Below are 13,201 nucleotides of genomic sequence, written 5' to 3' on the forward strand. Positions count from 1 at the left end.
ACAGTAAAATCACCAAGAGCGGATGTATTTGTAGCTCTGGCATAATTTTAAGGGGATCAGAGCAGTCACCAAGGAGTCTGACTAATTAAATAATGCACAAGTTGAGCACAAAAGCTAGCTTTGAGAAACTAATCTGAAATAAATGAAAAGAAAATGTGAGAACAAACATGACACTGATGGTTTTCTACTCCTTCTCTCTCCCCTCCCCCTCTCCCTTTCTCTTTCCTTCCCTCCTCCTTCCGTCCTTCCTTGCTTCCCTCTCTCCTACCTTTCTTGACAGACATCAATGACGTGGCTTTTTTAGTTTGTCACAGGAGCGATAGCCAGGTACCCAGACGTGATATGTTTCCATAAATTTCTTTTTAATTTTAAGTCTAAAATTTCCAAATCTTGATTTTACTTCTGAGAACAAATACACCTAAGAACATGTTACTGGCTCAGATTTGAAAACAGTGACAACAGATCAACCTAAAACTTGAATTTAGCGCTAGCATCCTAGGACTCTAAGTCAAAATTCACTCACAGTCTCTTAATTATAGAATGGTTTCTGTGCTGCCATTCCACACTGATCCCTCCATCCTAGCCATCAAATTTAAATTGTGGTAAAAACGTAAACAAGTTAGGTTAAAGAAGGTTTCTTTGTTTAGCAGCCAGATTAAGGCACTTCTGGATGTCCCCCCCCCCTTTTATACATTTGTCTCAAGGTGGATATAACACATTTTCAAAAGACAATCCAGAATAGAGCTCAAACCATAATCCTTGTTAATTGTAATGGTTGTGTCTTCTAGTAATGTGCACGGTGCTCTTATACAAATAGGAAGCAACCTCCCTTCACAGGGAATTAACTAAATGGTGCTAAACTGGTTACTCGGAGAGGTACCGGAGAAAGAACCATTGCTTTCATTTCCCTGCAGAGTCTCCTTGGGGTGAGGGGAGATGTCTGGCGCCACAAAAGGAATTAGGCTCTGGTTTGAACAGAAACCTGAAGGCTATTAAGTTTATTTTAAGAATGTGTTGCCAGGGATCTAATAAATTTATACGTTGCCTCAGGCAGTGCATACATGAAATCTTGCTGCACCAGGTGTTTTGGTTCGCATTTTTTCCTTTCCCCAGAGGCAGGAGAGGGTGTGGTTCTTCTTGACAGACTTAACTCACTTTTGATAAAGTAGTTATTGTTTCTATGAAACTATGGCAGTTTTTAAATTTTACTGCTATGTGTAAATGGGGGCAAACGATAGAAAATTATCTGGGGGCTGCTTTACAAAGAAATGTAAGTCCTCCCTCATTTATTTATGTATATTATATATATGTGTATTATAATTTCGTATCATCTTAAACACAATGTTTATGATCTTATGCTTAAACACAGTATTTGAGATCACAGTCTGTTAAATGGAAAGACCAGTAGCTTAGGAGTGAAAACCCCTGGGGAATTATTTCTCTTCTGCAAATAGCTGCTTTGTAATCTTATTCAAATCACAGCCTTTCTGGATCTTGGGGAAATGGAGCTGGGAGAAAAGATGCAATCTGGAGTTCATTCTTGCCCTAAAATGCTTGGAGTTTATACTTGTCTTGTTCAGCAGATAATTATTTCTTGAATTAGTTGGTGTTCTTGTTTAGCATACAGAATCCCACTTTCATTTTCAGAAAATAGTTTCCTTAGTTACTCATATTACTGCATTAAACTGACGGCGCTAGCTTTTAATTTAGACCTCACGTGATCCTCTCGGAGCACGCATGTTGTAAATGAGAGTTCCCCTTGAAATTATATGTTTGCGTTGTCCTTTGTCCTCTGTAGAGGTACATCTGAATTCCTTATCCTAGGCGTGCATCCCAACAGTGAACACATTCATTTCACCGGGTTTAAACTCCTAATTAAGAAAGCAAAGTATTGCACAATTAAATCAGGTTTGTTTAAGGAAATATTTTTAAGCCCTAAATTAGGAGATATAAACTCATGGTTCTCCCCTTATTTTTTTTTTTTTTCATTTTTTACAGGGGCTGCAAGTAAGCACATTCCTTTTTTTTGCTAGGGATGGAGTTGGGGGGAGGGACCATGCTGAGAGAATTGTGGAGGATCCCTGCAGGCTGGGGCTTGCCACCTCTGCCCCAGCTGTGGCCCTGATGGAGCACATCATTCAGCCTGGAAGAAGCGTTTTCCTCCCGGTGCCCCTTGCTTTTTGTCTATGGCCTCAAATTCATTCAAAAAATAAGAGGGTCGTACCCTTAACTTAGGTTAATTTTTCTGATTCAGTCTCAACTATTTCAAAACTGACCTGCATATCCGTTTTTTTCCCACTTGATTCTTACCATTTGTCAGCCTTGCTATGAATTAACACAAGAGGGCTTGCTGATGGTAGAGGGAAACACACTCAGATCATCCGTTTTGCTTCTATCCAATGGCGCTCATTTAGAAATTAAGTTAAAGCAAATAAAAATTAAGTTAGCGTCACCTGTAAATAGAATATTGACCTAAAGGAAGTAATCTGATTACTCAGAAGAAGTGTAAAAACAATATTAGCAGGTTGAATTTGAACCTTAAGTCAATCACATACTATATCTATAGAATTTAAAGTGAGTAATTTAACCTGACACTTAATGTCATCTGTAGAATGTGGAGATGCCTAACCTGCAGGGCTATTGTGAGATGCATTGAGATAACATACAAAACATCAAAATCACCCTGACCATGGCCCCCACTGTGCCCAGCCCTCCTCTCCAAGCATATTCAGGGTCCCCAAGGCTGAACTGACATTCAGCCAGTTTACACCTGCCCTCAGCTGAGTTTTAGTTCTTTTGAGCCATTGCCTTTTACAACTGGCCGGTGCCTGTGTTGTGCCAATCTTGCTGGTCAAAGGCCATGCTTCTGCCCACGACTAGGTGTTCTCTGCACTCAGCCCAGGGCCACCACCACTCTGCCGGGAATACCAGTTGCCATGTTCAGCCCCCCAATAACAGGGACCTGCCTGTGGCCCCAAGGCCCCCAAAGAGTGGGTGCCAGAGCTGTGGGGTGATCTTTTCTGTTCTATTGAAGGGAAAGGATGTTTCAAAGAGTGCTGCTTGGAACCTGGTATAAAAAAATAGATTAATTAAGCATCTCTTTAAATTTCCAGTTATGGTTTTCTCTCTTCTGGGACCCATTCATCCAGGAACCTGGGCTCTAGCTAGAGATGAGTAATACCTTCTTACTGTACTCTGAGTCCCTACTTTGAGCTGACGTTTAAGACTTTGTACAGAGGCTACAATATTGTGCCTGGCACATCCATTTTTATAACCGTGAGTTCTCTGTTTAGAGGTTCCTTGGAGTCCAAGAAAATCAGTTTCCGTAGGGTCCGTTCCTCCAGTTTTCCAAACAAGCAGAAAAAGGCATGAATCCCCATTCTTAGCTGTTGCTTAAATTGAGCTTCTAGAACAGAGTATCCTAAGATTCTCTAGGATTAGGAGTTATTCTGCATCAGAATTCTTTCCATGTATATTATTTTCTAAGAGGTTAAAGATAACCGTGTGAGTTACCTAAATTCTCATAATATGTCCAAATTATAACAGGTAGCCGTGCAGGGGAACCCGTCCACCCTTTACCCTTGAGTCATGACTGTGTCTGAAGCCTAGTGCTATTCTGACTAGGGACAGATCTTGGAGGGAGGCCAGGGCTGCCGATCGGAGAATGCGGTAAGGATTCATTTCAGCTCACACTCCTGGGCATGAGCCAGGGGAAGGATTGATTAAAGGAGGGCCAAATGCGTGTGGAGGAAGAACACTTCCACTCCCTGCGCCCCATTGTGCCCTGTCCCAAAAGACTAACCTCTTGTGATTTGTACTGAGTAAACACAGTTGATTCTTGTTCTTCGCGGTAATGTTCTATAAAATCACTGTGAATACTAAATGATAGCTCCCAGGGGAAGTACAGAGTTAGATTCCCTGCAAGCCTCTGGTCATACATTTCATCAACCGATCAATACACAACCTTGTTTTCCGTGTGTTTCTGTTTAAAGACACCTTATTTGATCTATATGTTGTTGATCCATTAACAGTGAACTCGTGGTCATCAGACTGTAACTCGTGCCTGAATGAAACTTCTGGAACATGTGTATTTTCTCCATAAGGGCACATCGCAGCCTTCTTGTGCTCAGGAACACTGCACAGCACTTCAGCACTATGATTGGGGGCTATTTAAATAGAGAAATCACCAACGAAAAGCACAAAAATGTGGAAAATGTGGCACTAAATGGACGGTGAAAAGGACACTTGTTTACAGTACGAGAGCTGAAACAAGAACACTGAGTCAGATGATGCAAATTTTTCAAAACTGCTCTGCAAGTGTCCGGCAAGCCCACAAAATAAATATTATCGAGTGGATGAATTCTTAAATATGGAATCCCAGAATAATTAGAATTGTCTGTGTATTAACCTCTTGTAGAGTAGACGAATGGGAATTCAAGTCTGTGGAACCTCGTGTATGAATACCCATTATTTACACATTACGGGTATATGTGTGATCAAATCATGTCCCTGAGGAATGAACCCACTCGTATTAAAGCAGACTGTGATGCTCTTACTTCTAGGTGAACATTGGTATATTTGTCAGCCCCATATCCACCTCCGTATCACTGGGTAACTTCTTATCTTTAGAGCCTACCAAAGGATAGAGGGTAGAGTGTAAACTTATCCAGGCTTGAGCTCAATTTTATGTAACCTGTATGACAACGACCAAGTCATCACAGCTCCATGTCTGCTTCTTTATTAGGAAGAGCGTGCTTATAAGTGCCTTGCCTGAGAATAGCCTAGAAGACCTCTACATGAGTGTGTATATCCATAGAGATCAACGTGTGCTGTGCCTGTTTCTCTCCACCTCTGGGTCTTTGTCACGCTACCTGTCTTTCTGTACATTTCTCTGTATATTCTTTATGTGTCTTTGTGGATCTGACCCCCTGTACTATGCTGCCGCTTTTTCAGAATGTGTATAGCAGTGGGAATGGCATGGGTAGGTGCGTACAAAATGGAGGAAGAAAATAATATCCCAATTATCGAAAGTTGTATTGCAGCAATTTTGGAAAAGATTATTGGACTAAATCCTTGGAGTTATTAAATAGTCAGCAAAATTGTAAAATCTCTTGACAATTTTTCTGGGTCTGTCTGCCAGTTCTTCTGGAGTTCCGTCGGTCATACTAAGGCACAGCTGCCCTCAGATCGAGGCTCTTCATCTCTGGGGGTCTGGGTCAGGATTAGCACCACCACCACCCCTTCCCAGGGCAGATTTTGAATGCATCTTGACCACTCTCTCTTTGTCTTTAATATCCAATTACTTAAATAGGAAAAGGAGAAGGAAATAAATATTGAGTAAATGTCCTGAGCTCCCATCAAATTCTTTGAACTTCCCTTTCTACTGGATTTCTTATCTCTGTTCTTATACTTAATCTTCCGGGAACACTTCCTCTCCCCCCGCCCCCATCCAGCTTTTTAAAATAGCTGTATATTTGATTTCCAAGTCAGCTTCCAGGCTGAACTTCAGGCAAATGGAATTGTAGCAAGCTAGAAAATCTTAGCAGGTTGGAAAAATATTACCCATGGATCATTTTCTATTGGTAGCTGACTTTTCTTCAAGAAAAAAAAAATTGTCAAAGCTAAACGGACACCCAGAAATGATCCTTATTTAAGCACAAGTCAAAGTCCTGACACTAGTTTCGTATTGAAAAAACTATGCTCTGTCTTTACAGAAATCAGTCAGCCCTAAGTTCCTAGGGAGGGCTAATTGAAGCTTGTGACTCTTTGTTATTCTAAAAAAACTTGTGTTCCCGTTGAAAAAGAAGATGAAGATGACTAAAGACCAGCTGGAAAAGTTCAAAAGAGGTCTTTTCATCAAAACCTTAATGGCTGTGGTGTCAGGGTTTGGGGACAAAGCATTTGGGAGTGTAGTTGTCAGCTGTCAAGCACCTGTTGTATGGATTTATGACACAAGTTACAGACTTTAATTTGTTTCCAATGAGACGGTGAGACTAGCTCCTTGAGCATCATAGATGACAGGATCTATTTTAGAAAAGCGAAGAATCACATTGAAGTGAAACTTTGCTGGTTTTTTAAGTTGTTTAACTTCATCAGAAATTTCACATTCAGTAAGCGGTGGCTATTATTAAAAGTGTCAACAGAGATTATTCCCACTTTGAGGTTTTAGAGGAATTTGCTTGGTAGGTAATTAACGAATAAATAACATGTCTTTCCATTCTTTAGATAAAATATGGAGTTCCATTATGCAAGGCAATTTTAATAATGGGAGTTACAATAAACTTCAGCTTAGTTCCTCAGATCCTTATATCCCTCCTGCATAATAAGTAGTGCCTGAGATTTTCCAAATTCTGAAATGCAATATGATTTGCGTATGTAGAACTCAAAAGAGTTAGGTAGTAGTTAATCCCATTCAGAGTTAAGCTTTTAACTTTGTAGTCTCTAGCAAAATATCTACTTAAAAATCCCCGATGTAGAGTGAATGCTGAACCTTTAAAACAATTGCCTGAAGCATGTCACTGTCTTGCAAAGCAAAGTTTCTCAGTATTGTTTTTGAATTTTATTTCAAATAAAATCTGAAAGTGGTCGACATATAAAATCCTTGGCAAACTTGTTCAGCAGTGTGTCACTTGAAACCCCTGATTAACCAGTAACCGGGCACCCTCTTCCTTCCAGTACATAAGCACCAACCAGAAAATAAGTTTTATAATTTATAATCTGTAAGTAGAGATGAAATTAGCTATCCCTAAGACCATCCTCATGATGGAATGGAAGGGTTAAACAGACCTTTTGTCATCAATAACCCCTGGAGGTATGATCTAGACAAACACAAATTCCAATAATTCACATTCACAGGTAATCATTTAAAATCTTTACATAGTGTTCATAGAATAGAAGTATGCAAGACATTTTAGAAAGAGTGTCATTAAAAATAATTTTCGGGCTTCCCTGGTGGCGCAGTGGTTAAGAGTCCACCTGCCAATGCAGGGGACACGGGTTCGAACCCTGGTCCAGGAAGATTCCACATGCCACAGAGCAACTAAGCCCATGTGCCACAACTACTGAGCCTGCGCTCTAGAGCCCGTGCGCCACAACTCCTGGAGCCCGTGCGCCACACTTACTGAAGCCCATGCGCCTAGATCCCATGCTCCGCAACAAGAGAAGCCACCGCAATGAGAAGCCTGTGCACCGCAATGAAGGGTAGCCCCGGCTCACAGCAACTAGAGAAAGCTCACGCAGCAACGAAGACCCAGTGCAGCCAAAAATAAATAAATTAAATAAATTAATTTTAAAAAATAATTTTATTTAGGGAATTCCCTGACGGTCCAGTGGTTAAGACTTAGTGCTTTCACTGCCAGGGCCCAGATTCGATCCCTGGTTGGGGAGCTAAGATCCCACAAGCCATGCAGCATGGCCAAAAAATTTTTTTAATTTAAAAATAAAAGAAATTAAAAATAAAAGTAAAAATTAAAAAAAAATTTTATTAAGAGAAAATGACTCAGTGCTAAAAGGGATATGTTACATTTATATAGGATATTTATATTGCCCATTAAATGAAGCACTACTGAACTTCTTTCAACCAAGACATTAGAGTGTCTAATTCATTAAATTGGCATTTTTCTAACAGTAAGCAAAATGAACTCCCTGCCCTCCTGGATCATGGGTGACAATGGGAGGAGACAGAGTGAACAAACAAAAAAGAAAGCATAAATAGGATATGAGGTTATGGAAAGCACTGGAGGGAAAAATTGCCCAGGATAAAGGAGCTAGAGAATTCTGGGGTTTCCACTGGTGTTTGTTGTGTCATATTAAGTGTCAAGGAAAGGCCTCATTGACTCAAGATTCTTAACACATGCAATATTTAGAAAAAGGGTAATATCAAATCTTAAAATTAGCTAAAAATTGTTAAAGAAATAGAGAAATGGTATGCTTAGTGATCTCATTCTTAGACATAGGGGAAAGAAACAGGAAGAAATTACAAGAATTATAATAAAATTCATTTGTTAAGCACAAGAGTTACCAAGTAAGTCAGAGGTTATTCATCACAAGTCAAGTAAAACTGTAGCATGTGCTTTGTTTTTGTAAGCTGAGAGCTGTTATGAAATAAGGAATGAAATAGGAGTCACAAAGTAGCCATTTTATTACCCAAAATCATACTTATCCATAGGCTTTTTAGTCAAGGGAGACGTCTTTAGACCTCATTGTGTTCCAGGCACTATGTTCGATTTGGCTGCTAGAAGGATGAATTTGGCCAGTACTTGTCCTGGGGAAGTGCACTCAGGCAGTTAGTGGCAAAATACACATGAAGATAAAAGAATTACAATGACTCTGATTGGAGATACAGAAGAAGTATACACTGCATGGTAAGCCAGGCTCCCTGAGCTTTAGGTGAGCTGGACCTAAACAAATTGCAAGGAGGAGTAGGAAGCTAAAGATATTCTGGGCAGAAGACTTCCCACATGCTTTTGCATGTGGGAAGAAAACAGTGAGAAGCTAGATATGACCAGCTGTTTCTCTCCGTGGAGAAGTGATAGGATGTGAGGCTGTAGGTATTTGGACGGACAGGAGTGGCTTGGTAGAGCATGACAGGAAGTTTGGAATAAAATCTAGGACTTGGTGGAGCCGCAGTCTAACTGAGAGAGAAGTGTGGCATAAGGTTGTCTTCAAGTAATGATTAGTTGAGAAATCAGAAAGGTTTCATGTATTAACTTAATTGATTAAATGTTATTCTGTTCTTGTTGTTTGTCTATGACTTTCTAGAGGAAATGTTCCCAGTAATAGAACATAAACACAATAATGTAAAAAAGTATTTTTAAAGACAATAAGGCCAAGTGTCGGCATGGTAAAAAGAATGCATGCCGGTCAATCTCTGACAAAAATGAGTACAATTAGTGAATGTGTACAAGTAAACAATATGAGAGGATATCTGCTAAAGCACAAAACTGCACAAAATAATCAATAGGCGAAAACCTGCAGAATCACAGAGATGAGAGGGCTGGGGTCGCTGCAGGAGACTTCACGAAGGGGATGGTAAAGGGAGCCTTTGAGGAGTAGAAAGTGCAAGCAGAAGAATGATGGGGGTTATCGCTGTAGGCAGAAGGACAGAAGTAACAGAAAGGGTGAGGGTGGGAAATCCATGGAGCAGCAGGACTCTTGGATGAACCTCAGAGCGAGCAGATTAGAGACAGTGGGAAGAAGACAGGGCAGGACAGGTGAAACCAGAAATCTGCACGGATAGCCTGATGGCTTGATGTGTGCAGCAGCTGTACGGAGACGGGGCAAAGGAGGACTGAGTGTAGATGGATTTGAGGCAGGTTAATAGTCTGGCGGTGGGTGTGCAGGGTGGACTTGAGCATGCGTGGGGTGAGCGGGAAGGAGTAAGGTAACTTTTGTTGAAGGATGCTACGTATGTACTGCGCTGTACTGCATGGGTATATGGGTTATCTCACTTGATCCTCACAGCAGACACAGGCATTAATTAATATGACCCTCATTTGATTCTCCAGATGAGGAAACAGAGGTCTAGGGAAGAAACTTGCTCAAAGTCAGACAGCAGATCAGAATGAAGTGGGCTATGAACTCTAGTTCTGGGTAGCCCCCAGCCCGTGGCCCCTCCTCTCCAGAACAGTACCCGGTGTCTAAGACATGGCAGGCATAGTAAGTTCTTAAGGACAAAATGTGGAATGAATTTCCTGTTCTCCAATCTATTTATATCTTAGATTTTTAAAATGAACGAAAATGACAGGTCCGTAATCCCATCAGTTTAAAACACCAAGCAGCTCCATATTTGAAATGTTTCCTGTTACTACGTCACTGCATGCACAGTATCAATACCATTCGTTTCTATATTTTGTGTTTTAAGTATTTCAACAAAAAATTCTTTTTTTTTTTTTGTTTAATGACTGAATCGCATTTCATTGATTTGATGGACCATAAACAGAGTAAACTCTGAGATTTTTGGTTTGAGGGCTATTATAGAAAATATTGCAATGAATAGTCCCTTACAAATAGATTTTTGCTTCTCGCACAGAAGGACTTACAAGATCAAATGGTATGAACGTCTTTTTGTCTCTTGCACACATTGCCATGTAGCTGTCTAAATGGCTCGGTGCTAATTTACAATTTAAACAGCAATAAATAAGAAAACCAATTTCCCTAAATAATCTCGGCTGTGCTGGGTGTTCATTTTAATCTTTAGTACGTGTCAATTCATAACTCAAAGACGCTGCAATTTTTTTTTAAATTTCTAGCAGAGATGAACATTTTTTTCATGTGTTTGTTAATTATGTTTTCTTTCCCACGTGTGGATTTTTTTGCTCTCAGTCTGTTAAAGCCTTGATGTTTTCCTGTCTCATTTCTTTTTCTCTAGTGTAGCCCTGTGTGAACTCAGAAGAGAAGAAACTGGAGTTAAAATTGTGTCTTTAGCTGTGTTTATTATTTGGGCTTTTTTCTCCCTTTTACAGAAAGACTTACAGGAAATTATTGATGCCTTTGTGTATAAACCTCACCTTACTCTGAAATAATTGGTGTAGATCAAAGGAAGTAGAGGGATACATGCATAGTGATCAGCTGATAACCATTTCTCTTTTCTTTCACCTAGCAGAGCAGCTTTCACATTAGAGAGATCACACACATTTTCTCCTGATAGACCGCCAGCTCCATTTTGGTGGGAAGGTGGGAGGAGAAAGCCTTATCTTCAGAGTAGAATGGAATCAATGAAAAGACCTGTCTGTTTGCTTTAAGGAATGGAGTGGAATCTAGTGGGGAAGGGAGGTGGAGAAGGGGTATTTGTTTTTCCTTAAGTGGTTATAATTAAAGCCTTCCACCCAATTGCTCAGTGAACCAGAAAAAGGTATTTGTGAAGTTGTGTGTGCGTGTTTAACATCACAGAAGAGCCCTGCAGCTTTCTTTATAGAAAAACTTGCTCTCCAGCGGCACCTTGTGGGAAATGAGTCATCCTGCAACTTGGATACTTGACTTGATGATTTAACAAAATTGCTTTTGGTAGTTCTGTGTTCCTTCCCTCTGACCCACTTCCCCTGCTAAAGATCAAGGGATTTTGCAAAGAATTATGTCAGTTGTATTTCTGCATAACAGTCAGTGAACAGTAAGATGTATCTTCATGTATGTATCCTAGATTGTGAATCAAACCAAGTAGCTAGAGTGATTCGTCATGTTGCATCATTAAAGTCGTCTTTGGAATGTCTAAGGTTATTCATTCAAGAAACCACTAATTCGAGGCTTTAAATTTTTGTTTTCCAGGTGGAAACAAGTTAATCAAGCAGCAGTTTAGTCTGAATTGGGCATGGATCTCCTTTGAAAAGGAATATTACATGATCAACGAGGACTCCAAATTTCTAGATGTCGTGCTTAAACGTAGAGGTTATTTGGGAGAGACTTCCTTTATAAGTAAGTTTAATTTGCACTTCTGTCTCAAAATCCCATTTTTCTAGCAAAAGTTCATAATTTTACTATGATTAAAAATGTTGGGCTTCCCTGGTGGCGCAGTGGTTGAGAGTCCGCCTGCTGATGCAGGGGACACGGGTTCGTGCCCCGGTCCGGGAAGATCCCACACGCCGCGGAGCGGCTGCGCCTGTGAGCCATGGCCGCTGAGCCTGCGCGCCCGGAGCCTGTGCTCCGCAACAGGAGAGGCCACAGCAGTGAGAGGCCTGCGTACCGCAAAAAAAAAAAAAAAAAAAAAAAATTTAGTTTTCTGCTCTAGTTTTAAAGCTTAGGGAGATACTGACAATTAAAGGTTCTTTACTAAAGAAACATGCCAAAAGTTTAGTGCTGAGGCTAAATCAAAGAGACAAAGGCTGAAAAAATAGGAAGTATGTAATCAAAATATATACCTCTTCAAATCTTCTACCTACATATGATATTTCTCTGATATAAAATAACTTGACAAAATGACAGTAATAGCTCATAAATTAAAATAACTTAAGTGTCACTAGATCTTAGAATAGGCTTAGGCAAATCTGTAATTTATAAGATAAAATCCTGCTGAAATATAAATTTATGAAGGCTACTTTAATACTAAGTAAACAAAAAACCGTTCAGTGATCTATTAGACATTGAAGTGTAAGTTACTATCTGTTTGTTGCGTTTGAATGCTCTGGTAGGTCACTAAAAGTTTCAAAAACCCTAACACTACATAAGAGCGCTACATAAAAGATAAATGTTGTAACTTTTCTTCCCAGCAGTAAGGTGTTAAATACTAATCCTTTTCTGCTGCCTTACCCTTTTAAATAAAATCAACAAGGACCTACTGAATAGCATAGGGAACTCTTTATGGGAAAAGAATCTGAAAAAGTTTGGATATATGTATATGTATAACTGAATCACTTTGCTGTACACCTGAAACTAACACAACATTATAAATCAACCATACTCCAATATAAGATAAAATTTTTTTAAAAAAGAGTCAAAAGCAAATGAGTAAACCTTTTTTCATCTCCAAGCTCACATTCAATTTCATGTAAACATAAAATAGAGAAAAGTAGGTATATTAGTCATTTGAAACAGTAATATAATCAGCACAAAATATTTGGCATGGTGATGAAAAATAATAGCACCCCAGGTGATTGTATTATTTTTGGTACCGTGTGTTATATAGACATCTAGGCTGATAGAATTTTCATGCGGTGAAAGAGATTTCTTTGTATCAACTAAGGTAGGAATCTAGGAAAATGTTGGCAAAATAAAAAGCTGATAACCCGGTGTTTGTTTCCAAAATGATTATTTGAAATTTTACTGGTCCATGAAATTCAAAAGCCTTAAACAGTAGATCCCTATCAACACACACACACACACACACACACACACACACACACACACACGCATATTCTACACACCATACTTTTGCCATGAACTCTATTCCCACCCACCTGCCATGATTTCCACTGATGCTGGGATGCTGGATATTAATTATCCCTTATTTCCAAAATGCTTTTTTGTTTTCTAACTTTAGATGAGGGTTTTTCACATTATGCTTTACTGACCCCTCAAGGCTCCTCTGGCTTCAGGGGTGCGGGTCCACCTGCACACCCATCTGGCAGCTCTGCTTTTATCATCTTTATTTGCCTGTGCCTCTTTGTAGGCGGTCAGTTACAATCTGTGTTTAACCTTCTAAAGCACGGTGAATGCTCTTATTGCCCTCAAAGAGGCGTGTTCTTTCTGCGCACACACGTGTGCCCTTCAG

General features: G+C 39.8%; 1 protein-coding gene across 1 annotated transcript in view; it reads left to right on the top strand.

Annotated features, from left to right (window-relative positions):
* Positions 1-13,201, top strand: part of FREM2 (FRAS1 related extracellular matrix 2) — a 152,875-nt gene that overhangs the window by 58,015 nt on the left and 81,659 nt on the right. Inside the window, exon 3 of the mRNA XM_059996086.1 lies at positions 11,263-11,409. Within this exon, the coding sequence (XP_059852069.1) occupies positions 11,263-11,409 (147 nt within the window). The remainder of the gene's footprint in view (positions 1-11,262; positions 11,410-13,201) is intronic.

The sequence above is a fragment of the Delphinus delphis genome, chromosome 18 (assembly GCF_949987515.2).
Source record: "Delphinus delphis chromosome 18, mDelDel1.2, whole genome shotgun sequence".
In the NCBI taxonomy this organism is placed as follows: Eukaryota; Metazoa; Chordata; class Mammalia; order Artiodactyla; family Delphinidae; genus Delphinus; species Delphinus delphis.